This window comes from Acipenser ruthenus, chromosome 1 (assembly GCF_902713425.1).
Source record: "Acipenser ruthenus chromosome 1, fAciRut3.2 maternal haplotype, whole genome shotgun sequence".
NCBI lineage: Eukaryota > Metazoa > Chordata > Actinopteri > Acipenseriformes > Acipenseridae > Acipenser > Acipenser ruthenus.
Window position 1 is genome coordinate 105,670,647 of NC_081189.1, and position 27,940 is coordinate 105,698,586.

At 40.5% G+C, this 27,940-nt stretch overlaps 1 protein-coding gene across 6 annotated transcripts in view; it reads right to left on the reverse strand.

Moving 5' to 3' along the window:
- The window catches only part of acox3 (acyl-CoA oxidase 3, pristanoyl), a 66,362-nt gene that overhangs the window by 13,993 nt on the left and 24,429 nt on the right, over positions 1 to 27,940 (reverse strand). For all 6 annotated transcript variants that reach the window (XM_059033369.1, XM_059033343.1, XM_059033353.1 and 3 more), the window contains 6 exons: positions 26,892 to 27,014; positions 26,060 to 26,173; positions 6,934 to 7,049; positions 3,175 to 3,349; positions 2,121 to 2,188; positions 1,160 to 1,246 (listed from right to left, as the gene is read on the reverse strand). In XM_059033369.1, the coding sequence (XP_058889352.1) occupies positions 1,160 to 1,246; positions 2,121 to 2,188; positions 3,175 to 3,349; positions 6,934 to 7,049; positions 26,060 to 26,173; positions 26,892 to 27,014 (683 nt within the window). The remainder of the gene's footprint in view (positions 1 to 1,159; positions 1,247 to 2,120; positions 2,189 to 3,174; positions 3,350 to 6,933; positions 7,050 to 26,059; positions 26,174 to 26,891; positions 27,015 to 27,940) is intronic.

Here is a 27,940-nt window from a genome sequence, read left to right on the forward strand (position 1 = left end):
ACATTTCCAGGTGAGGTGGATCACTTTGGCAATTACCACAGCAAAACGTATACTTCTGAGACGTTGGAAGAGTGATTCAGCACCTACACTTGAGGAGTGGGTTCTTAATATGTCCCAACTTTCCAGTTTCGAAAAATAACATATTCTCTGTTAAATAAAATACCCATATTTGATTATGTGTGGGGCCCCTTTCTTCAGTGGGCATCCAAAACACATTAAGCATACTAAGGTTCCTTTCTGATGATTTCAGGGGTGGGGTGGATCTCTATCATGGGCCGGGTTCTCTTGTGGCAGAGTTTTCCTCCCTCAGCTTTAATGGCGTATTACACTTACCCCTTTTTTTTACATTAATTATTTTTACAGTTTTTTTTTTTTTTTGTTAATTTAATTTCACTATTATGTATTATGTAATATATTTATTTAGTTTCTAATGTGTCTTTTAGTTTTAGTTTTTATGTGTCTTTGTGTATCGTGTATATTATTTCTGAATCCTGCTTGTGATTGTTAAAAGAAAAAAAAACAAAAACAAAAAAAAAACACTACTGAAAAATCAATAAAATATGCATTAAAAAAAACCAAAAAACCCAGGAATAATCACTTATGTACAGGCCACACATTAGAAGGTGTGCTGTATATACAGGTTATAGTATTCTGTATACTACAGCATGATGGTTTTACTATGGTAGTACACGAGGTATGGATGTTATATTCAAAAGATGCTGCTTACACAAGGTACGTGAGCTAAGTCTTCTCAGTCATGCTCTATACACAGGTAGCACAGTTATATAGTATGAAAATTATGGTACCTACAGTTATATAAATTAATTTGCTGAGTGTCAGCATTATAGTACTTGTAATGTATTCAAAACAATGTAATTACTTGACAAATTGAATCATGATTCACTGGACATAAATAACAATGAGGTTTTGTCTCTGCTAAGCGAAGCTTTGTTTCCTGTTGAATTGTGAAAAAAAAAGTGTAGTGGTCTTTGTTTGCATCAGAATTAAAAATAACTTGAGAGTTTCAATGCAGCATACACATCTGTCATTGTATATTCCTTAAGAAAATGGTACTTTAAAAAAAAAATTTTTTTACCACAGAGCAGTTAAAGGACTGCGCAGGAGTTCTGCAATGTTACACTTAAGGCTTGTTCCTTACCTCACCATCTGCCTTGCCAATTGGTGAGTTCAAAATGAAGTCAGGTGGAGCAATGACATCTACCAAAGCAACGGCATCATCCTTCAACTAAGTGAAAACAAGAACACATTGGATTAACACACTAGCAAAGCACTCTCCAGCTCTAGAGTTACACAAGTCATGAGAACATGGGGCATTTTCTGTTGCTAAAAACAACATAACTCTGCGATGGTAGTGGGGTCTGGCGATCTCGAGTTGTTTTCCTCATATTTCATACTATATCTGACTATAGAAAGAAAAAAAACAAATCTATAGCAATAATAGTCAATACTGTAATTTGGAAATAAAATTTACAAACAGGTTTACAGGAAACAATATATGAACCAAGTAATAAACTCAGCATACTTGTAATATAATTACAAAAGTCTAATGGATGATGCCAACAACAATACCCATCTGGATTGTTAGTAGTGGCACAAGAAGGTTGTGGTTATGTAATGCAGAGGCAACATCAATAGATTCTTTTTTGGAAGGGGCTATGTTTCTGGAGGTCCTGAGAATTCAGATAAGCTACTTAAATGATTCTCAACTACGAGTTAATCGTATCGGTGAACAGGGACAGATTTGCTAAAATACGTTTTTTTTTTTTTTTTTTTTTTGTTGTTGTTACATGACACACACATAAGCCCTGTTCAGCGAAGGACATTAGACAGATAGTCCTGGTCACATAGCCATTGTGTTCTTTTTTAGGTACTTCACATCTTGGTGCTGGTTTGTGTTATTATTGACATGTCTTTCATTCACTTGTATTCAATGTAATTGTCCTTATACAGAAACAAATACATGTGCCACCCATTCCACAGAGATTAACATTATATGAAAAGGCAATACTGTTTGCAATTATAAAAAATCAACCGTTTTATAATAAGTTCTTCTTTATTATGATTAGCGGACCAAGAGTATTATAAAATTGTACAATAACCTGAGAACAGAGCCGAAGGATAGAGTTTTGAATCATTTCAGCAGGCTGCTTGCCAGAGAGGTATCCACCTACAAAAAAACAAAATACACCTGAAATCACATATTAAACTAAACTAAAAATTAGTATTATTATTATTATTATTATTATTTTTTTTTTTTTTAAAACATCTTGGAGTAATTGTTCCAGAAATGCAAAACGAACTTGTAAAGTAGTCCAAAAACAAGCTGTAACAGCAATGAAGACTGTATTGTACTGTTCAACTGTTTTAATATGTACTACAGTGTGGAAGACAGTGTTGGCCTTACATTCATAACTTAGAAAAATCCTTGCAGTATATACGACAGTTAGTCCATGATTCATGTAGATGTTTTTTTGCAAAGCAAAACAATGCAATCTTTACATTCCCTTTCAAGACATTTGATACATTTAACGAAAAAACAAAACAAACACAGGAAAACAAAAAATCATTGTATGTGCATATATAACATTCTACACTATATATAACATTAAAGTAATATATTGAACAAAAGTAACTCAAATATTAAGTTAATGCAAAACCTTTTTTTGTTATTTTACTAAAAGCCTACAATGTTTTACTTTACTTTAATCAAACATGTAAAACTTAGTTTTACTACTGGAATCCCGTAACCAAAGTGAATGTTCCGAATGAGGGCCCCCAGAGATTATTTTCAACACTAGTTAAACTTACTGTACATCCAAGTAATTATCGTAAACTCAGAAAAAAGAAACGTGAATGGGTGAAGAAATCCTGAAAAGCTTTGTCAAGATGCTAGATATGAGTAGTGCATGTTTCTGTATGCTCTGCTACATGAAGAAGGCAGGACTCCTGCCGTGTGTGTACACCAGTACTACATTTAGGTGAATATGACTTTGAATATGAAGTTGACCGGTTGCAATATTTCATTCTGGTAGGTATTCTTTACATAATTTAAAATACATTGAGAATGTGAATACAGCAAGTAAAAAAATAAAAATACCTGGCTTCAATTGAAAAGTGGCAATAAAATGACCTGGTTGTGAACTGATAAGATACCTTGGTATAAAACATCCATATGAGTGCTGAGTGTCCACAGGCCGTATAAACCACTGAGGCGTTTCAGCACTGGCTGTAGGCTGGCCGGTGTATCAGAATCGTGGGTATAATCATGGAACCTCTGCAATACCGTGTGCTCTATAAAGGTAATGGCTAAAGAGCGACAGTAATAAACCTGAAAAAAAGAAAGGAAAACAGACAACAGTTTTTTTTTTCTATTTAACTTTCTTGTAAAGTATTACCTTGGAATCCAAGATTGAGTACATTTGAAGTTATGGATCATGACATGGCTATCTTCTGTCAACCCTTAGTATATAGAGGACGACACACCCTTTTGAATTTGTTGAGGAAAAATAGCAGATAGCTTAAATTGATAAATCAAAGGAAATACTACTACTGTACCACTGTAAGAACATCTTGGGGGGGGGGGGGGGGGGGGGGAATTCACTCATCTCATGTTTCAATTAAAGCATATGTTATTCTTATTTACATTCAGAAAATACATTTAAAAATTGAAAAAAAAACACTGAGAAGTTCAGGTACAAGTGATTTTGAAAGTTCTTTCCTACATTAGAGGCTGTACAAGTGTAGGATAGTATCTCGAGAATGCACACTGTCTGCATTTACCCCTGTTCAAATGTTTAAAAACATCTTAGATGCAAACAAATTCCATGCTGCACATTCTAAACAACTATATGATTCCTTAAGGCAGTGGCATGCGGATGCCTCCTGGCAGGGCTGTATCAAGGGCTGAGCGAGAACAGAACTTCATTTTAATATTACCGCAAGGGGGCTGTTATGGGGGATTCTCTGTATGAGCTTCATATATTTCTTGCGTCTATGGTACTGGAATCCTCTTAAGATAGACAGGAATGCAGAATAACATAAAACACAATTCAAAAGTAGCATACATTTTTTTTTTGTAATGCTTCATTGCGTTATGACAAATCCAATGAGAAAAATTGCACTTTTGTTCTGCAATCAGCTTTAGAACATCAGGTGTGACAGACATGACGGCGATACATAGGCAGTCCTCCAAAGATTCTTGTGTCAGCCTGCTTCGTGCATCTGTTTTTAATATTGCATTCATTGTGGAATAAACCACTTTGCATGTGCAAGTAGATCCAAACATGTAGAGCACAAAGCAAGCCAGTGGTAGCTGTCTGGACAGATATAGGCAGATGATTCCAGATTTGCTTTGTTAATTAATTCAGTTTTCAGCAACGATGCCTGCAAATATACTACTAGTTCTAGTTGATTGTGGGAAGCACTTGCTTTGCATGGGACGAGAAATCACCATCGGGGTTGACTGGATCACGGACAAAAACGACTACGTACCTGGGAATGTATCAAAGCGAGCACTGAAATTGTCTTTCAGCTGTACAATAAAGTCTGTCTTCGTTAGGAGTCATTTTGAGTTACGTTTCACTTACAACATATCGGAATGTGAAACTAAACAAATTTGCATCTTAATAGCTACAACACACGCTATATTATTTTACTAATATTTATTTGGATGTTACAAAGACATACTATCACAAATTGTTACTTCTTTTTTCCTTTTTGGTTTGTTTTCAACAGGCTTGACCAGCTTTTTTCAATTTTTTTTTTATTGATGAGCCGGTATGTTTTGTGCCATGCTGCAACACATTTTTTGGGCGGGGTGAGGTATAGCAAGTGGCCTGCTCTGCGGCTGCCCACGGGTCATTTGGCCCGCCATCAAATTCAATCACCGACCACTGCCTTAAGGTAATAACAGCACTTTATTTAGCTAGTTGAGTACAGATGCAAAATGTAATGCGTGACTTAATTTCTACTACTGTCATCAGGAAACCAACTGCAGTTGGGTGGGGCACACTTTTGACCTACTTATCCTGACCTTGTTTTTGTTTGAAGAGCTGGTAATGGCCTTGGCTTGCTCAGTTTCACATGACTCACTGTATGGCACCAGGTGTGGATACTAAGCATGCACAACAGTTTCTCAAGCCAAACGAACCTGTCTAAAAAAAATGATGCCATAACATTGATTTGCCACCAACAAAAAACCTAAGCCTAAATTAGGCAGCTGAATTTGGAGACTTGCTTTCGTTAGATCAAGCACTGTATCTGCTTAGCAACACATTGTAATTTGGAACAGTGTAAATTTGTCAGATCATTGGATCTGAGTGAATGCAAGGTAGATTCCAAAACAAGATCCAGTAAAACAAAAACAAAAAACAAACCAATTAGCAGAGTTGAATATGAAAAAGTTATTTCATGCTAGATCTCTCAACGTGTGTATAATCATAAATATGACTTTTTTCAGCCTATTATGATCAAACTACAAAATATATACAAAAAGATTACCAAGTTATCATAAACGAGGGTGACATTTTCACTTATTTATAAATCACAGTGCACAGTAGTGACAGCTATCTTCTTGAAAAATATTTTTCTTAAACTAATGGAAAATTTTGATCTTTTCTATTTTGATGATGCTATGCCAGGGAACATCTTTTTTTCAGGAAACATTTACTGTTAAATGTTGACAGAACACAAGGGAAGCAGAACACCCCCTTTCCGTTTAATGTTTGCCAATGATTTCTGGCTACTTTCCTCATCAAAGGATGAAAAGGTCGGAACCTATACTAATATTATTATAAAGTATAAACCGTGAACTCAGGTGTTTGCAGATGGAATTTTGTTTCCCCTGCCAACAATGGCATGGACACTGTTGTAATGTTAAATAATAATATGGATACATAACAGGGGGCATCTCATGGAATAGTTTGTAAACAAGAAAAGATTGTTATTATCGAAATCGCTAGTGGTTAAAACAATGTGGCTTTAAAATTTTTACTGGATACAACTGTAAAGACAATATCTCAATGTGTGTGGTCTGTATCATTGAATGGCTAGAGGTTAAAACAATAAAATAGTTAATTTCTACTGGACAGCACTGGTTGTGGAGGTAATGGGGAAAAAAATAAAATAAAAATAAATAAACAGTTATTTACCAAATAAGGAAGTACATTGAAAATGTTGTCTCTATACCCAAGAAACTTAAAAGCCACATGGCCTTAATATGGTTTATATAACCCAGCACATATGAAGACACTGTCTCAAATGGTCTGTGAGATACAAGGTTCAGTGTGGCAGTGGCAGCATTGTAAAGTTACTGCCACAAAAAGGATTATATTTTCTTGTACGATACCCCTCAATTGAACTTGACCTAGATAATCCGAAATGGAAGCCATCTTAAGAAGTCACAGCTCAAAGCAAAGGTTGGTATTAGATTTTCTCAGAGAAGTTTCAATAACATTGATAAACATGAAGTTGACATCTCAAATGGTTTGTGTATAAGATATTAGCAGTTGAATCAGTGGCAGCTGCAGGGGTGGAACGACAATTACATATAAGATTACTAATGGAAATCACAATGTTTTTTTAGATAAGTGGCCACACAGCTGACCCACCGCAGTGAATGTTGTGATGTACTGGGAAGACACTGCACATGTATGGCTCTTAATAATGAAATAGTAGGCACTATTCAGGATGGGAGAAACTGGGAGATAACTGTGTATGACTATACATGTAAAAATAAGATGTCACAGTAGACTGGTTGTCTTTCAGAGTTTCTCATGTGTCTGCATTGTAAGGATGCTCTTGTAAAATTAAGCATGTCCATCAAGACAACGGATGACCTAAGCATGTGAGCCTGTATCTGATCTTCAGACTAGAATATAACAGTGGATGAGCTGAAGACTGGGCTTTGATTACCTGGCTGTTGTTTCTTGCCTCAAAGTCTGGTTTTCCAGATGCTTTCTCCTGGTTTAGTTTTTGGTAACTTTCTCGCAGCAGGAAACAGACCAGCCATTTGTAGGCTGCCAATGGAACTGGAGAATAAAAAAAAAAATTAAGGAAGGATGATTTAAAAAAAAAAAAAAAAAAAAGTAAATATATAAAACCAAAAACAGTATGCCTCCCAAAAAGAACTGGGTCAAACTTTAAAAAAAATAAAAATAAAAAAATATTTAAATACAAAATTATAAACAGAAGTGAAATGACAAGCTGCTGTGTGTCTACAATTTTATCAACAGTTGTCTGGCTACTTGGAAGGGTTATTAACTTCTTTGCAAAACAGGAACCAACCCCAATAACACAGTTTTCTTTGGCATAAGTACTCTCATTTTTTGCATATAAATATTTTCTAACTGTTTTTCTAAATATAGTGTAAGTATGAACATCCTGTAATTATATATATATATATAGTACTGTGCAAAAGTTTTAGGCAGGTGTGAAAAAATGCTGTAAAGTAAGAATGCTTTCAAAAATAGGCATGTTAATAGTTTATATTTATCAATTAACAAAATGCAAAGTGAGTGAACAGAAGAAAAATCTACATCAAATCAATATTTGGTGCGACCACCCTTTGCCTTCAAAACAGCATCAATTCTTCTAGGTACACTTGCACACAGTTTTTGAAGGAACTCGGCAGGTAGGTTGGCCCAAACATCTTGGAGAACTAACCACAGTTCTTCTGTGGATTTAGGCAGCCTCAGTTGCTTCTCTCTCTTCATGTAACCCCAGACAGACTCGATGATATTGAGATCAGGGCTCTGTGGGGGCCATACCATCACTTCCAGGACTCCTTGTTCTTCTTTACGCTGAAGATAGTTCTTAATGACTTTCGCTGTATGTTTGGGGTCGTTGTCATGCTGCAGAATAAATTTGGGGCCAATCAGATGCCTCCCTGATGGTATTGCATGATGGATAAGTATCTGCCTGTACTTCTCAGCATTGAGGAGACCATTAATTCTGACCAAATCCCCAACTCCATTTGCAGAAATGCAGCCCCAAACTTGCAAGGAACCTCCACCATGCTTCACTGTTGCCTGCAGACACTCATTCGTGTACCGCTCTCCAGCCCTTCGGCGAACAAACTGCCTTCTGCTACAGCCAAATATTTCAAATTTTGACTCATCAGTCCAGAGCACCTGCTGCCATTTTTCTGCACCCCAGTTCCTGTGTTTTCGTGCATAGTTGAGTCGCTTGGCCTTGTTTCCACGTCGGAGGTATGGCTTTTTGGCAGCAAATCTTCCATGAAGGCCACTTCTGACCAGACTTCTCCGGACAGTAGATGGGTGTACCAGGGTCCCACTGTTTTCTGCCAATTCTGAGCTGATGGCACTGCTGGACATCTTCCAATTGCGAAGGGAAGTAAGCATGATGTGTCTTTCATCTGCTGCAGTAAGTTTCCTTGGCCGACCACTGCATGTAAGGTCCTCAACGTTGCCCGTTTCTTTGTGCTTCTTACAAAGTGCTTGGACAGCACATCTGGAAACCCCTGTCTGCCTTGAAATTTCTGCCTCGGAGAGACCTTGCTGATGCAGTATAACTACCTTGTGTCTTGTTGCTGTGCTCAGTCTTACCATGGTGTATGACTTTTGCAACCTCACCGTGATAGCTGAGTTTGGCTGTTCCTCACCCAGTTTTATTCCTCCTACACAGCTGTTTCTGTTTCAGTTAATGATTGTGTTTCAACCTACATATTGAATTGATGATCATTAGCACCTGTTTGGTATAATTGTTTAATCATACACCTGACTATAAGCCTACAAAATCCCTGACTTTGTGCAAGTGTACCTAGAAAAATTGATGCTGTTTTGAAGGCAAAGGGTGGTCACACCAAATATGGATTTGATTTAGATTTTTCTTCTGTTCACTCACTTTGCATTTAGTTAATTGATAAATATAATTTATTAACATGTCTATTTCTGAAAGCATTCTTACTTTACAGCATTTTTTCACACCTGCCTAAAACTTTTTACAGTACTGTATATATATATATATATATATATATATATATATATATATATATATATATATATATATAATGTATGTGTGTTTCATTAAATTATGGGAGTGGTTCTGAAGATGTAATGTTAATTTGGAGGCTGTGTGGTCCAGTGGTTAAAGAAAAGGGCTTGTAACCAGGAGGCCACCAGTTCAAATCCCACCTCAGCCACTGACTCATTGTATGATCTGTTCTAGTAACAGAATGAAAAAAGTCAGTATTTATATCTCAGCAATCTGCACTTCTCAGAATAGGACATACAGTGTAAGCTTTATGCTGCATTTTATGAGGTGTGTATGTCTTAGCCCGTAACTGGGAAAGAGGTATGCAAGGGTTTCAGTTGGCAATACATATTGTTTAAGTAGCAATATAGGAGCTGTGATGTAGAGTATTTTTGTGTACTGTCTTTACTTCAGTGTTTTGACATCTTTTATTGAACAAGTTATGGAGAATTACACTTCTTAAGTGAACACTGTCTATTTTAACAGCAGCTATAGCTGAATACACAATGTTTAGCACGACAGTCACACGTGGCAGTTTCATTCTATGGAGGGCGGGACGTTAAGCTTCCTGTATCATGCAAGGCTTTTTAATTGGGTGGGCAAACAAACCAAAAATAGGTAAGTATAAATAAATTACTGTTTATTATTAAGATGGCATGTTTATATTTATTACTGGACAGCTGACCTTGAGAACATAGTATTATGTACAAATGTTGTTGCTTTAGGTTTGCTTTTATTAAATTTGATCCATTTTCACCCCTTAAAAACCACGGTTTAAAACAGACTTGCTGTTTACAGTCTTGGGAAACAATTGGTGGTATAACATGCCTCCCAAGACAGGTCTACTCATCATCGCTAAGCAACAACAGTGACTCACCATCTGGGGTATGATGTCATTGAACACAACAGATGTTTCACATCTGCAGGAGCTACATTCAAGGTTTACATTTCTCTGTACAAATCTTTGTTGAATTAAATACATAATGAAAGGTTCCTGTCCTGCTTTCTTACTGGAAAAGCTTGTTTTTAGTAATGTTACGGGTGAGCAAGTTTTTGCACAACACTTACCTTATGACAAGTCTGACTGGTTAATGTTACTTTGAGCAGAAGTCGTTCTGAATCTAAATAAATGGATCTATTTATGAAGTGTTTATCTCAACATTTTTTTTTTTTTTAAATGGAAAATGTTATAATAAAAATTCCAGTAAAAGGACACAAGACATTGGCCCATTAAACAATAGCAATGAAAACATCATGCATTTTACATATATATATACTATGGGCATTGTTGCACATGGATGTGAAACCAGATAGTGTCTGTCAAAGCTTACGTATTGCTTTGCTAAATGGGAAACTGGACACAGAAAAAGTATCTGGCCCTGCGCAGACCCCATTTATGGACCAAACAGGAACAGTGGTATGTCTTTGGGGAGAAAAAAAAATAAACACACATTCCATTCTAACCCTATAGCAGTGCGTTTGTAATATACTGGAATATGTAGTTCCTTTTTTTATTGTTATTGTTTAATGGGCAAAAAAGACGTCCCTAAATGATAGATGTCCTTTACCTTCTGCATAATATTAATAACAATTCCAGTATGTCACACTTGCCAGACTAGATATGGAGGTGGTCTTCAGATCAGATGTTTAGAATTGCATTTGTCTAGTTAAGTAACAAAATATGTAACATATAGCTATGGCCAAACGTTTTGCACTACCCTATAGAATTAATTTTGCTTCATAAAGTCAAATGAAACCCGCTGAATAATGTTACGTTAACATATTGAATTACATAACGCTTTGTAGTTTTCCATATACTGAACGAAAAAACTAACAAATTGAAAAATGTGACATTTCAAAATCTAATAAAATACTTCTGCGATATCATTTTGTAGTTTCTTTGGTTACATGACGGTAAATAAAAGATCTACATTAAGTTCATATATATTTTTTGTAATTATATAAAATTCTAGGCGATCCAAAACTTTAGGCCATAACTGTACACAGTACATCTGAGGTTGTGTGAGGAATTTTAAGAATTGGAGCTTCAGAAGTGTTTAATATTATTTTAAAAAAGAATGGTCTTTTTCACAGAACTAAGAACATTAGGTTATTATCATAACCCTGGCCTCCTGAAATGTAACCATTACCGAATGGGTGTTTACCTCCTAAAGACCACAAAGCCAGTCACGCCGACCCCGAGGGTAGAAAGCACTGCGCGCACAGATCTCAGCGTCATTTTTCCTTCAAGCCCACTGCAATTATGGACGCAGTAACCTTGAAGATTAATGGTTACATTTCTATTTCGGGGAACAAGGGTTGTGATAATGACCCAACTTTCACTTTCAAGAACGAAATGTAACCATTATCTAATGGGTGAGTGTATCCAAGCTTTTGCAAGGGCAAGATTGCAGAATGACTGGAATGCTACAAGGCTAAGCCAAGAGGCTGCCTTGTGCGTTACCATACAGAACCCCAGTAACAAGTAGCTACGGCTATAAAATTGACCTCTATACCTGTTGTAAGGGTAGACTTGGAAGATGCCCATAACACTCTAACTTCCAAAGCCAGGGTTTTGAGGATCCACGACATTTAGTCTGAACCTATTGAAGGTATGGGTAGTAGTCCACAACGCTGCAATGGACATATCTTTGACAGATGCACTCTGGAATAAAGCCCACGAAGTTGCCATGCTCCTGGTGGAATGGGCAGTAAGCTTTTCTGGAGGGGGCAAGTTGGCTTGCTCATAGGCAGTCCTGGCTGTATCTGCTATCCATTTGGACAGCCTCTGTTTAGACAGGGCTTGACCACGGGACTTCGCTGCATATTAGACAAGAAATTGTTCGGACTGCCTCCAACCTTTTGTCCTGTCAACATAATATACTAGGACCAGCACTGGACAGAGCATATGGAGCTGCTGCTCTCTGGCAGACTGGGAAGGAGGTGGATGGAAAGCCTCCAATTCCACAGACTGGTTGACATGAAATGCCGATAGAGTCTTTGGCAAAAAAGCAGGATTGGTATGGAGCGTACCCTTTGTCCTAGCTTCTGCAAAAATTAAGCAGGCTTTCGGAATTGAAAATGCCTGCATCTCACTCACCCACTTTTGCGGAGGTGACTGGGCTCAAATGGAGGCTTCATGAGTGCATCAAGCACCACGTTTAGCCTCCAGCGATGAACAATATCCTTCATAGGCTCAACAAGTCAAACAGGTCCTGCAAAAATTGCAGTATAACTGCCATGGGACAAGTCGTGGGGTTAAACCCACAAGGCAGTACCTGTACTGGGAACCTGTGGATACTGCTCTGGCATTTTGTAGGGTGTCAATAACCCTACTGTACAGACCCAGATGGTTCAAATGCAGCCGTTCAGGGGGTCGATGGGTCGGGATGTGTGGCGGAGTGGCCCGCCCCTATGTATTATTATTTGTATTTTTGTTTGCGGCGAGGATAAAAGTGCCGCGGCTTTTGTTATTGTTTTTATATTTATAATTTAAAAACCCTGTGAGGATGCATGACTGATCAGCTACTGATTAACTAGCTGACAGTCATGCATCCTTACCAAACGCATGCAGACTGTGGCCGAGGGGTAATAAGATAATTAACAGCCAGTTAACCCCTCGGCCAGAGTATAAGAACCGGCAGCTGTCCGTGCTGCTGGGTTGGTTGTTGGGTGCAGAGAGGAAGTACAGGGGAGATAGAGAAGAGACATAAAAACAATTGCTAAAACGTGCTGGATTAGCCAGCACGACACTTACTTGTTTGTCTGTTTATTCGTTTGGCCCTCGTGCCCTTTTGTTTTGTTGTTTTGTTAAAATCATTTGTTTTGTTTATTAAACACGCTGAGTGCTGTTGCATTCAGCTTCACCCGCCCATCCACTGTTTTGATTCAGTTACTTCCTGGTCCGTGACGTCATCACACCTCACCACTGCGAGCCAGCCTGCCACAGGATGCCATAAGGTCCCCTGTGCCTGACTGAGCAGTTCACGGCGATTGGGCAGTCTCCTGGGCCTATAAGGGGCTACTAGGAGTACCATGGCCCGGTCCTGCCTGATTTTCTCCACAGAGCTAGAGCAGGGCAAGCGGTGGTAAGGCATATAAAACAGCTGCCTCGGCCACTGGTGTGCCAAGTCTAGTACCGCCAGCGGGTCCCCGCCTCCTATTATGGAGGGCCAGAGGGGACAGTGGGTCGATTCCTGGGAGGCAAAGAGATCTATCTCTGCTCTCCCGAACCTCTACCAAATGAGGCTCACCAAATCGGGGTGAAGCCTCCACTCTGAGGCGCTGGGGACTCTCCTTGAGAGGAGGTCACCCCAGGCAATGTACTGCCCGCAGTGAGAGGAGGTTCTCTTGTGCCCAGAGAAAAAGCTTGCAGGTCACCATCCGTCGTGACAACCTCCCTTCTGGCAACACTGCTCAGTGCTACGTCGAGGCGTAGATGGCTGTTTCCGCCAAGAGAGTGCTCTTAGACAGTGATGAGACACTGTCAACAGACGGTCGCAGTTCAATGCAGGCTGAAAAACCCTGCTGTTGAACCAGGCCTGCAGAGGGCGCATGCACAGGAGACCCAATGGAAGGGTCTAGGAAGCTGAAGAAGGAAGTTTTTTTGAATGTCACTACCGTGAGCGCTCTGTTGAGCTGAAAGAGATCCAAACAGGCGGCTATTCTCTGTACTCTGCCCTCTGACAGGGTGGACAGCATGGACCTGGAGTCCACGCACACTCCTAGATAGAAGGCTGTCTGAGAAGACATGAGCTGGCTATTTACATGATTCACTGTAAGGCCCAACCGTTAAAAGTTTTAAAACATTAAAAGTAGACCAGACATTTCCATCAATGGATTTAAAAAATCTGGAATTGACAATGCAATTAGAAACCCAGAGGCACTGTAACCTGCACCTGCTACTGTAGTAGGACTGTTCAAATTTAATAAGAAATTTTACAAGGGTTTAATTAAGGTTCAGCCAAAATTGTTTGTGTCAGACTTGTTAGAAAGTCTGTAACAAAATGGTTTATTGTTATTATCGATGCATTGTAGATACAACTATTGAAGATACCCATTGTGCAGGTAGCGCAAAGTCCATAAACAAAACAAAACGTTAAAATAAATGAGTTCTGCACGGTATAAAACCGAGCTGATTTTGCCAGTGTTTGCTAGTCTATTAAACAGTTTGAAATTATTTTGAAGCAAATGAAAGCATTTTCATTTTGGCTTTATTGTTAAAAGATTTCACACGTAGCAATACTGTCCTACAATTACTGCATCATACTGTGATCATTCCACTGTGTTATGTTGTGGACCATAGCTAAGTTTAAAAAATGAGAGATAGCAAATGCTTATCGTAAAAGTTACCGATACCTTAAAATTAAGGTCCATATAAGAACGATAAATACCGTAATTGATTTTTAGAAGGCCTTTTTGTTGTTCTCCAAGTTTCTGCAGTGACATTTTAGGTGTTATAATGAGATACTGTAAATGAGATACTGTTTTAGCGGAGTAAACATTTATTTGAATGCTTTTGGAATTAAAAAGTATAAATGCAAAACTGTGTGGCATTTTTTTTGTGAACATCCTAAGTGAAAAACATCAATTCAAAAACCACCAAAATTCCCCAAGGTACCAACCAAATCTGCCGAATTTAATACCAGCCAATATTTCCCATTATACGGAATATAAACTTAAAACAATTATTTCTGCTGACACCTCCAGGCATGTCAATGTTTGTAGATGGCGCTGTGCAACTGACTGGTGCCTTTTAAGCTTGCATATTTTTGGATGAAGTCAGCTGCCATCTGGTAATGCATGTTGTTTATCAGCTTACTACGTGGTGTCCACATTAGTAAGCGTTGGTCACAATCACTAAACTGTAATTCGCAGTGTTACGTTTGCTCTTATTACGACGGATCAGTGACTAGTTCGTGCAAAACAAGAAACACAACAGCAGTGACATACAGAGAAGCCACAAGCATGTTGGATTTTGTTTTTACCAGTATATGTACATATGTGTATGTGCGTCAAGTACCACAGACCAGACGACAGGGGGGCGAGAGCCAAAAAGTTTGAAAACCACTGCTCTACGAGAAACATTTTCTTCCAAATCATTAACAAATGTTTATATCAATTTGAAAGTACAGGTGATCCTTAGAAAAGATTGTTAACCTTCTTAAAATCTTGAAAGTAGACTTTGGGGGGGGGGGGGGTGTACAGTATATGAGACGGAGCCCCACTGACACAAATATTTGAAATAAATAAAAACACACCACTAATTACATTATTTACACTTTGTTCATTTGGAACTTCTCCAATGCAATACATGGAAATTCTGATGGGTAAACATAATTCCCCTTTTGCACTTGGGGTTGTGACTGGAACCTTTTTGGTCTCAATATGATACTTTTATAATTATCTTGAGCAATCGAGAAAGCATGTGGTATCAATCACGTAAATATGTCACAGCAGGAAGGGAAAGTATGCAATAAATCTGTTATTTTAATTGTAGATCATTAAAGTGACCACCAAGTACTCAACTGGGGCAGCAGTGTGGAGTAGTGGTTAGGGCTCTGGACTCTTGACCGGAGGGTCATGTGTTCAATCCCTGATGGGGTACACTGCTGCTGTACCCTTGAGCAAGGTACTTTACCTAAATTGCTCCAGTAAAAACCCAACTGTATAAATGGGTAATTGTATGTAAAAAAGAATGTGATATCTGTATAATGTGAAATAATGTGATATCTTGTAACAATTGTAAGTCGCCCTGGATAAGGTCGTCTGCTAAGAAATAAATAATAATAATAAAAATAATAACTGAGTAAAAGGGTAGAGTCAATACCAAACAGCTACACATTTTGAATCAATTCATGACACTATGTAACACAATTTTTGTTCCTGGGTAGTAAGTGTTATTTCCTAATTGCTTATACCTCAAAAGTACAGAAAATGGCTATTATTCCCCACAAACTTTGCTTTTGTGACCAGGACAGTGATATTTTGAAATTCACCTATTTCCAATGAGAAAACGGGCAAATATGTGTCTTTTCATTCACATAGTCAGAAAAAAACAACATATGGCTCCCACTTGACGTTGTTCCTCCCCACAGAGAACTCGGTCCACTGTGGCCAGTCCCGCCTGTGGTAGTGCGCCTTGGTGTCCCTGCTGTCCCAAAGGCAAAGATAGCAGGGAAACTTGGTAAAACCGCCTTGGAGACTGTGACAGAGATCGAATGAGTCTTAGTGTTAGATCTCCCTCTCGACCTATGAGAGCACGGTATACGAGGAACAGAGTACCCTTAATGAAATGGCACAACAATTTATTCCGTAGGGTAGATGGAAGTCGGTCAGTTCGGAAGGGGGCGGAGCCATGGCACCCGAGCTCAGTGACCCAGACGGTAAGCGGCGTGGCATCCGAGGACTGGAGGAGCGGATGCGCTCGTTAACCTCGGGGTCATGGGCGAGGGTATAAATAGGGGGCATGGCTTGAGTGATCTGTTCCTTTGCATATGGTTAAGTTAACTAACCGAGAAGGAGCCCGTACTGTGAGTAAACCGTGAGTGTTTTGTGTCTGTGTATTAACACTGTGTGTCTTGTGTGTTATTTGTCACAGAAGATTACTGAGCACGATCCGGAGCTGCAGCCGCAGGCCAGCGAAAAACCCCGGACTTCACCACTCACCTTTCACTACCGGAACTGTCTTTGTGTTTGCACCTTTTAGCACTTGAATCACGCACTGTCTTTGTGTTCGTGTTTAGTGTGGGTGTCGGAACGGGACTTTGGGGTTGCGGGTCAAACCCGTGGGATTATAAATTAGAAGTGATACACGCCGCTGTATCACTTCCAGCACTATTATTATTTACAGGTTTTGCCTTGAGGCTCTGGACATTTACTAAATTAAATAAACACCCTTGCACCTGTACCAACGTCTGTCTGTGTAATTATTCTGCACTGCCCTCACCTGCACGTCATTACCACTTTGCCACACGTGGTGTCAGAAGTGGGATATGGACTACACAACACTGTCGGCGCTGCTGGAGCAGCTGGACAGCAGACGGGAGGGGGAGGAAAGACGGAGAGAGGAGAGGTACACCGCGCTGATCGAGAGGGTCGGGCTGGCAATACCTCCCACAGCATCAGCGGAACGCGGCTTCATAGCGCCCCAAAGCCAGGACGCATAAAATGACAGCGGATGATGATCCAGAGGCATACCTGGTGGCATTTGAGCGGCTGGCTACCACCGCGTCATGGCCCCGACAGTTCTGGGCAAGCCAGCTGGGACCCTGCCTGATTGGGGAAGCGCAGGCAGCATACCAGGCAATGGGGGATGACGACGCCGCTCAATATGACCTGGTAAAGCTGGCTATTCTCCGCCGTCTGAATATTACGGAGGAAACGCACCGAGTGAGGTTCAGGGAGTACAGGAGGTCCCCGAACGTACGCCCCAGGGTGGTCGCGCAGAAGCTCTGTGACCACATGATACACTGGCTCACCCCGGCGCTAAAAACAACTGCCCAGATGGGGGAGGCCATCGTTATTGAGTTTTGTCATGTGGTCGGCGCCGAGACCCAAGGATGGATACGGCGCCACAACCCCGACACCCTGGAACAGGCAGTCAAGCTCGCTGAGGACTTCGAGGACTCCCTGGTATCCGCCCAGACCGGGCTACTCACCCCGCTACCTCAACGGAGCAGCCGAGCCCCACCTCCTCTCTCTGCTCCATCAGCCCCACCACCAGGCCCGGGTCAACGACCTCCGAGAGCACCAACCCCAATGGGCGACCTTGCCTCCTCTTCATGGAGACCAAGGTTGGCCCCCAGCTGGGGTAGAGGTGCTGCCCCTGCCCCGTTGCCATACCAGCAGCGGGACAGACCATTTAATACTGTGCCCTCCTTTCTCCCTACCTGTTTTAGGTGCCGCCAGCCGGGACATCAGGCTAAGTCATGCCCATCTGCGATGGAGTGTGACGTGGCTGTCTGTAATCTGGCATCTGAAGCGGGTAAGCGAGGGAAAAATGGTCGGGAGGGGCCTTGATTGTTAAGGTGATTTTTGGAAATGTGAAGACCCATGCATTAGTGGACACAGGGTGTGGTCAGACCTTAATTAGAGCATCTCTCTTGGGCGGTATGGTGTGGCAGCCACAAGGTCAGGTGGCGATCTCCTGTATCCATGGAGACACGGCAACATACCCCACAGTAAAAGCATATTTATCGGTCGGTCCGATGAAACGTTCCCTGGTAGTTGGGGTAGCGGAAAGGTTACCACATCCCATTATTCTGGGTCGGGACTGGCCCAACTATAAAGATTTATTGAAATTAAGGGCAGTCCCGGCCATACACGCAAATGTGGCAGAAAAAGTAGAAGGGGAAATGATTGGTAATGTTTTTCCCTTTCAAGCGGAAATGTTCTCTTCCCTGTTCCGGCCGGAAAAAACAAACAAAGAGAGAAGGCTGCGGAAATGGGAGGGAGCGTTAATGAGACAAGGCTGGGGGCTGGTGGGAGCCTGTTATAACGGTGAAAAATGTCAGTCGAAGGGGGTCGGAACGCAGTGTGACCGAGAGGGCGAGGTTACTGGGCCATCAAGGGCAGATGTTACTCCCGCCCCGCTCAATATACCGGACATGTGGCACTCGAATGTGAACCTAGTGTGGGAGCAGGACAATGACCCATCACTGGTGCACATTCGGGGACAGGTCCGGTCCATTGAAGGTAAAGATGTTGAAGGCGCTGGGGCACTAGTATTTCCACACTTCATTATCAAGGGGCAATTACTATATAGGGTAAACCTGGCCGCGGGCACAGGACATCCTGTAACACAATTATTGGTCCCCCCGTCTTGTCGGCTGGAGGTCATGAGGCTGGCGCATGATATCCCTTTTGCGGGGCACCTCGGAGTTGACAAGACAAGGGAACGGATATTGGCTCGATTCTTTTGGCCGGGTCTTTATAAAGAAGTGTCGAAATATGTAGCCACATGCCCAGACTGCCAGAGAGTAGCGCCGGGTCGAGTGCGCCCCGCCCCTTTGGTCCCACTGCCGATTATTTCCACCCCCTTTGAACGCATCGCAGTAGACATAGTCGGCCCTTTGCTACCTTCTGACTCCGGGTATACGCATATATTAGTGGTGGTAGATTACGCAACGCGATACCCAGAGGCAGTTCCATTGAGGTCCACTAGTGCTGCTGCGATAGCCAAAGAACTAGTGCAGATTATGGCAAGAGTAGGGATCCCCAACGAGATATTGACTGATCATGGAACTAATTTCTTGTCAAATACGCTACAGCAGGTATATAAATTACTAAAAATACGTCCCATCAGAACATCGGTTTATCATCCACAGACGGACGGTTTGGTGGAACGTTTTAATCAGACTCTAAAGGCGATGCTGAGACGATTTGTGAATCAAGAGCAAAAACATTGGGCATCGCTTCTTTCCTACCTCCTTTTTGCAGTGAGAGAGGTGCCGCAGAGTTCGACAGGGTTCTCCCCCTTCGAGCTCTTGTACGGCCGACAGCCTCGCGGCATTCTCGATCTGTTGAGAGAGGGGTGGGAGGAGCACAAAGGCTCGTCCAAAAATGTAGTGCAGCATGTGCTCCTACTGAGAGATCGCCTAGATTTGGTCGGTCGTTTGGCCCAAGACAATCTCAGATCGGCTCAGCATCGACAACAGCAGCATTACAATCAAAATGCATTAATCCGAACTTTTCGACCTGGAGACAAGGTAATGCTGCTACTTCCCTCAGCGGAATCCAAACTATGTGCTAAATGGCAAGGGCCATATGAGGTGATTCGGGCTATAGGAAAGGTGAATTACGAAATTAAACAGACCGATCACCGTAACAAAAAAGAAATTTATCACATAAATTTATTAAAGCCCTGGCAGGCAAGAGAGGTGTTATTCATAGCCCCAGGCAATATAGAGGATGATTTAGGGCCCGAGCTAGAACCCTCTAGCACAAAGAACATTTCGATGGGGGAACAGTTACTTCCTGATCAGCAACGTGAACTACGTAGGTTAATTGAGGAATTTAGCGATGTTTTTTCTAACACGCCCGGTAGAACTAACCTCGCTGAATATGACATTATCTCTCCCCCAGGTGTCACAGTGCGAGAGAGACCTTACCGGATCCCGGAAAGTCGACGGAGTGGCGTTCGCAAAGAGGTATGGGACATGCTCGAACTTGGGGTGATTGAGCCTTCCAGGAGCGAGTGGTGCAGTCCAATTGTGATAGTGGCCAAAAAGGACGGCACCAACCGCTTCTGCGTTGATTTCCGCAAGGTAAACGCTATTGCCAAGTTTGATGCGTATCCCATGCCTCGGGTCGACGAACTCCTAGATAGACTGGGGACGGCGAGGTTCATCTCCACTCTGGATCTGACGAAGGGATATTGGCAGATCCTGTTAACTAGTAGTTCTAGAGAGAAAACCGCATTTTCAACACCAGAGGGGCTGTTTCATTTTACAACCATGCCGTTTGGGTTACATGGTGCGCCTGCTGCCTTCCTGAGACTGATGGACCAGGTTTTACACCCACATCGTGAATATGCGGCAGCGTATATTGATGATGTGGTCATTTACAGCTCCACCTGGCGAGAGCATTTGGCTAGGATCACAGCCGTCCTTCAGTCTCTAAGGGCAGCCCGGCTGACAGCTAACTTGCGAAAATGTGCGTTTGCCAAAAGAGAAACACAATATTTGGGATTTGTAATGGGGAATGGCAGGGTGAAACCCGTTGTCTCCAAGGTCCAGGCCTTGGTAGACGCGGCAATCCCCAAAACCAAGGCTCAAGTGCGGTCGCTACTGGGGTTAGCCGGTTATTACCGCCGCTTTATCCCCGAGTATGCCACAGTGGTTAATCCCTTAGTTGACCTCACCAAAAAGAGCGCACCAAATTTAATTAAATGGTCAGAAGAATGTCAGGGGGCGTTTAATACTGTTAAGCAGAGACTTTGCCAGGCCCCTGCTCTCATCACGCCAGACTTCACTAAGAGATTCATCCTCCACACCGATGCTTCGGATGTCAGTTTGGGTGCAGTCCTGTCTCAAATGGTAGGCGGAGTAGAACACCCTGTTCTGTACATAAGTAAAAAAATGCTCCCTCGGGAGCGCAACTACTCCGTCGTCGAAAAAGAGTGTTTGGCCATTAAATGGGCTACTCACTCTTTAAGATACTACCTGCTGGGACACTCATTTGATCTTGTCACTGACCACGCCCCACTCAAGTGGTTAAGCACAATGAAGGACAGCAATGCCCGGATAACTCGGTGGTATCTGGCATTGCAGCCCTTCATGTACCATATGGTACACCGTGCAGGGAAAGACCACCAAAATGCGGATTATTTTTCCCGGGAGGGGGGAGTAATGGGAAAGGTAGGTTTAGCCGAGTGTTCCTTCGGCTCCACTCTGAGCGGTGGGATATGTGACAGAGATCGAATGAGTCTTAGTGTTAGATCTCCCTCTCGACCTGTGAGAGCACGGTATACGAGGAACAGAGTACCCTTAATGAAATGGCACGACAATTTATTCCGTAGGGTAGATGGAAGTCGGTCAGTTCGGAAGGGGGCGGAGCCATGGCACCCGAGCTCAGTGACCCAGACGGTAAGCGGCGTGGCATCCGAGGACTGGAGGAGCGGATGCGCTCGTTAACCTCGGGGTCATGGGCGAGGGTATAAATAGGGGGCATGGCTTGAGTGATCTGTTCCTTTGCATATGGTTAAGTTAACTAACTGAGAAGGAGCCCGTACTGTGAGTAAACCGTGAGTGTTTTGTGTCTGTGTATTAACACTGTGTGTCTTGTGTGTTATTTGTCACAGAAGATTACTGAGCACGATCCGGAGCTGCAGCCGCAGGCCAGCGAAAAACCCGGACTTCACCACTCACCTTTCACTACCGGAACTGTCTTTGTGTTTGCACCTTTTAGCACTTGAATCACGCGTCTTTGTGTTCGTGTTTAGTGTGGGTGTCGGAACGGGACTTTGGGGTTGCGGGTCAAACCCGTGGGATTATAAATTAGAAGTGATACACGCCGCTGTATCACTTCCAGCACTATTATTATTTACAGGTTTTGCCTTGAGGCTCTGGACATTTACTAAATTAAATAAACACCCTTGCACCTGTACCAACGTCTGTCTGTGTAATTATTCTGCACTGCCCTCACCTGCACGTCATTACCACTTTGCCACAGAGACCCATCAGGAATGCCACCGTTTTGAAGTCTCCTATGACCTTGATGCCATCTCAGAAAAATGCAGATGTGTATCCACTTAGGCAGCTGGAACAAAACTGAACTGGTGGGCTTAAGGCCCCTGTATTTATACTACTATTTATATTACTGTAAAGTTCTAGAAAGTTCTAGAAGTTACTCCAAGTTTACTCAGTACTGAATCTATCTGGAATGTTCTGGAAAATAGGTAAATTTCAAAATATCACTGTCCTGGTCACAAAAGCAAAGTTTGTGGGGAATAATAGCCATTTTCTATACTTTTGAGGTATAAGCAATTAGGAAATAACAATTACTACCCAGGAACCAAAAAAAATAAAAATTTGTTACACGGTGTGATCATATCGATAGACATTTAAAAAAAAAAGATCAAAATAATATTTATCCATTTGTATTGGTGTTAATTATAGCAACTAATCATATTTACAGCAGACCACTGACCATCATGCTATAGCACAGAGTTGTTTAATGCAGTCATCTTTGTACAGAATATAAAACAACAAAAAGCATCTTGAGTGCAATTAGTTTACAAACAACATTAAAGAATAAGTAGCGGGGTTTCGAAAAATATAGCGTTATACATCTCCAGGTGTTGCTACAACTGTTTAAATGACAGACCTGTAATTTTTCTTTTCATTGTTAACACACTCATAGACTGGCTAGAACGATAACAGACTATTTTTCAGAACCCCGCTACTCACTCACTTCACTTATTTTAAGGATTAGAGACAGTAAATGAGAGAAGGGACTCTGAGTGCAATGAAGGTCTGGTGCACTAATGAGATGATGATGGATAATGAGACTAATTCAAATAGATTGTTTAACATGATGGTAAAAGTTGTATGACACGGGCTTGCATGGCAGAGCATGCGTCTGCAGAATTACGTTTCTTGCAATAACTTATTTAAAAGTATAAACTCTACGGGAAATAGAAACAGAAGAGTCACACACAACTGCCCAGGTTTCTCTGCAAAAGGAGGTCAAAGAATACTAGAAACAGGATATAGCCGGACTGCAGAATAATTTGTTAGTTTCTAATCATGATGGGACAGTTTCATGGGAATTACTAATTGCAGACAGCAGAAAGACATTACATTTGTATTGAATGTGACTTCAACACGCAATACTTTAACCACAACAGGGCTGAAGAAATACCAGTGCAGCTCCAAATAAAATGTTTACATACTTTTCTAACTGAAATCCAGTCATCCATTTCTCCAAGAGATACAACTTCCATTTTACAGATCCTTTCATTAATTGTTGTTCAATTGTTTAACAAATGGAACTAATGTACTACAGCACTAAACACCCTTAAGAAAGTTTAAATTTATATCAGATTATATGTATTAGACCCTGATATTGATGTGATACAGCCATCTAAGATATTTGTATTATATCAGTGTGGCAATGTGCCCCGCCCCTGTGTGCATATTATGTGTTGTATGTTGCGTGTGTTAATGTTGGTGCAGAGATTGGTACACGGGATATAAACGGGTCTGTGTTTCACGTGTATTTAAAAAGGTAGATTTGTATTTAGGCACGAGGAGGGCACAAATCACTTCACGTGCTGGTTAAATGTAATATGTGAGCATGGGGTTGCACAGAATTAATTCACGTGCTGGGATTCAAGTGAATAATTTAGTAATTGAATCCCAGCACAATAGTATATATAGACGCACATTTCTTTCACTCGGGGTTAGGTGTTTGGTGAGTGGAGAACGGGATTGGAGCGGAGGTAAATGTTAATGAAAAGAGTAAGAATTAGTAGTTGTTTTCACTCACCGTGTTTGTTTGTTTGTCTCTCCGTGCACCGTTTGTTAAGTGTTAGTTCGTTTTGTTTGTCTGTTTATTTTGGCTACCAGTGCCGTGTCCTGTTTTGTGTTTCTGTTTCAAACCTTTTATTTTCTGTTCTGTTATTAAATGCTGAGCGAAAGCATTCGCTCAGCTTCACCAAACCCCAAATCTCTGTCTGTTTATTTCCTGCATCTGGTCTGACGCCACCCACTCCGGCCGTCTTTGTGACAATCAGATATTGCATCAGAGAGCTTGTATCCGATGAAAGTGACATCAAATTAAGATATACAAAAGTAAGAGAGAGGTAACCTCGAACACAAACTGTTAAATAAATACATAAACTGCAAACAAAACGACAGGAAAGACCACCCTGAAAAATGCATATCACTGTGTGACAGGGTGTGAGTTAACTCAGGGACCAGGAAGCTTTAGTTAAGTGCTTACACTCATATTTATTTACAAACTCAAAAACAATACACAAAACAACAAACCGCACACTAGCCCGCACCACTCTTCACCAACACAATTCTACACTAACACCCATGATCACTCTATATATACAGCTGGAGTCTTAATTAATCATTTAAACATTATTCAATTGACGGCTCCAGCCATATTTTTCTGATAGCACCAAACCTGAGTGTTACACTGTATATAAAGTCACTCTGGAGAGCACATCTGTGAAGCACTGTGTGTGTTTTTATTTGCACATAAATATCAATATCATTGATTTCACGTTTTTTTAAATGTTAAAAAAAGGAAAAACTATAAAACTGAATAAAAGTACTGAAAACAAGATTCAACACTATTCTTAAAACAGCAGGCTGTATTCCATAGTGCTGTTGGTCCTACAGTTTTACACTTACATTTGTGCGGCTGTTTCCCCCAAATCAAAAACATAGTTTATGACTTTTTAAATTAAAATCAGCGATAATACAGTATCAAGTCTTTAACAGCTTGTCTGTACAAGTTTATCTAGGGTTACACCTGTAATTTGTAACTTACGGTTCTTATCAATAAATTCACATTTACTGTGTATTTCTTCAAACAAAGTAAAGTTAATACTTAAAAAAAAAAAAAAAAAAAAAAAAAAAAAAAACACCAACAACTGATATTGTTCAAAATTGAAGATTACATAACATGGCTAGGCAAAGGTCTGAATGCAGCTACTAACAATTACTGGGTACGAAACCCCAGACCCACAAGCAGATAAGAACTTGAACTTGAAGCATATGTGGAAGCAAAATCACGGTCAGCACATACTAGGATAGAAACGAAAATGATATCCCTCTTCCCACAGTACACAAGGAGTAAAAGTTAAATACATTAATATTTATTTATTTTTTACACATTTGCTTTTGTAATTTCTATATATTGTGTATATAAAATCAGTGGTCATGAACCTAACAAATGTTACTTTTCTAAACTAATATAGTGTTTCAAACATAGATTAACTAAATAAAAGGGCTTCATTAATTTATATAACAAACATGCGCATACTGTACAGTGCTAAAGTGTACATACTGTAACAGTTACATCCCTGCTGTTTTTTATGTATTGTTAATCAATACAGTATTGCAGTACACTTGTGTAAATTTAACTGACATATGACCCCATCACTGAAGAAAATGTCCCCCTAAAATGACCACCAGTCTGTAAGTCCTGAAGCAGACACTGCATTATAGACACATATAATGCTTGCCACAGTGTATCTAAAAGTCGTGATATATTTTCCATGGAAATGGTGCAGAATTTTCCAGAACACTGTTCAGCAGTAAACATGTACAGTAGCTGTAGTTATACTGTTTCATTATTTGGCATAAAATATGTTATGGGTTGCTGTAAGATACAAGCTGCTTAACACCCTACTCAAGGGCAGCAAAAATCACAAGTGGATATCAGCTTCTAACGTTCAGCCCCCTATATGATATTCTATATATGTTCTTCTTGTTATTGTATCATAGTATAGAGTTTGGGGTTTTTATTGTTATATATTTATTTAAAATTATTAAAAGACAAAAAAAATCTAAGAAATATTATGTACCTGAAGAGTCCATGCATTCTTCTTCTCTAGTCACTGTAAAGGTGCTGCCCAGAATGCTATTGAAGTCTTCAAGAAAGTTGACAGATCCCAGTGGAGACTCCACAGTCACATTGTCTGCAAATAAGGTGAAGATTTCCATAAAACTAGCATTTCACCCAGTTTTTAATTTATACCATTTGAATTATTTATCAAAAAATTACCAAGCCTTCCTATATTTTTATTTGATGTTAAAATGAGGCATTTACTGTATATACAGAGCTACATAAATAGGTATGTTGTTTGTTTTGGATAGGTTTGATAGAAAACAAGGCTCAAGCAGGCACTACAAGAACACTATTGTTTGCCATTCATTCTTTGGCAATATGAAAAAAGAGCCGATTCCCTAATCTGATTATTACACTTCATATATTTCCTCCTCAGCAGTTCCAGAAACCTTTTTACTTTTCTTCAATTACAGAATGAGGATTATCACAAGTAGCAGGGCAAATGTGAGCTTACCCACATTGCTCTGTGAACATGCATCAAACAAGACCACCCTCTAAATGGATAGTGAAGTGGACTGCTGCAAAGACCACCAAACTAATTTGACTTGAAAACTAAAAGACAGATTTTTAACACAAGCTAATGCATTAATCCATGCTTTTGAGTTTCTAGGCAGTTTTTTCTATTTCACATGAGCTGCGATATTTCCCCTCAGGCATTATTTGCACATGGTTATTAAACGGAAATTAATTTGGGAGAATGGCGATCGCTCAAACTGAGTGAAACCGAATCACACCGCATTTGCAGATGGTGCATGAGCAAGTTCCTCAAAGGATGCTAGATAACATACCTTGGTGTTTTGCATTCATCCAGCTCAGAAGGTAGTTGCTGGTTTGCTGCAGAAGTACATTATTATCACCTTCATATGTACAGTTAGGGTCATTATCATTTCGAATGTCACCAAGGCGATTCACTGAAAGACAAACAATAGAAAACAATGAATATAAAAAATAACATTAAAAAAATGTAAAAAATTAATTAAATAAATAAAAGGCAGCAGGTCACTCTTAGTTTGTAATGATGTTTCTAGACATATGGATAACATATAACAGACTTCTAGTTAGAATAGTTGATCTGCTTCCCCCCCCCCCCCAGTATTAAACCATAAATTAGCTGTCTAGCTACTTGCACCACAGGCTGGTGAAAAAAAATAAAAAAAAATACTAATTGTTGGGCAGTCCAGGCTGAATCATTTGGCTGGGTTTTGCGGTTGATAATTATGGCATTCTTTCCTAGTTCACTGCAAACAGGATATTTTTATTGGTTGCAGGGCTGCTAAGTGAGCTGTTAGATGAAGTGATAGAATGCTGGTTATTGCTGTCCAATCATGATGTAGATATTCTGTATACTGGACTTAATATCCATGCCATGCTATAAACAATGTCTGCCTTGTCTGTGGATGCAACATACATTCTACTATAGTCTTGCCTTCTGAGATACATACTTACTGGACTGATTAATGATGCCTAGAAGTGCTTAAGTCATTTCTCAAGAATCTCTAGTTATAATCCACTAGGAACAAAGAACAAAGGATGTCCCACCTAATTAAATAATTTCATCTTTTGTATCTTCTTAGCTCCACAGGGACCCCTACTGTTAGGAGTGCTGAATAAATTGAGGGCATCGGAGAATTAACCCTTTGCGATCCATTTATTCAGTGCCTGTCAGGAGCGTCAGGTCTAACTTATTTTCACACAAGCTTTTTATTTTACACACGCTGTTTAAAAGCAATTTTATTAACAGTTAAACAGGTTTAAAAGGCACTGCATATCAACAGGACACTCAGTACTGCATATCCAGCCCTGCCCCACTCCTTGTTTGCTGTATTTATCACATATC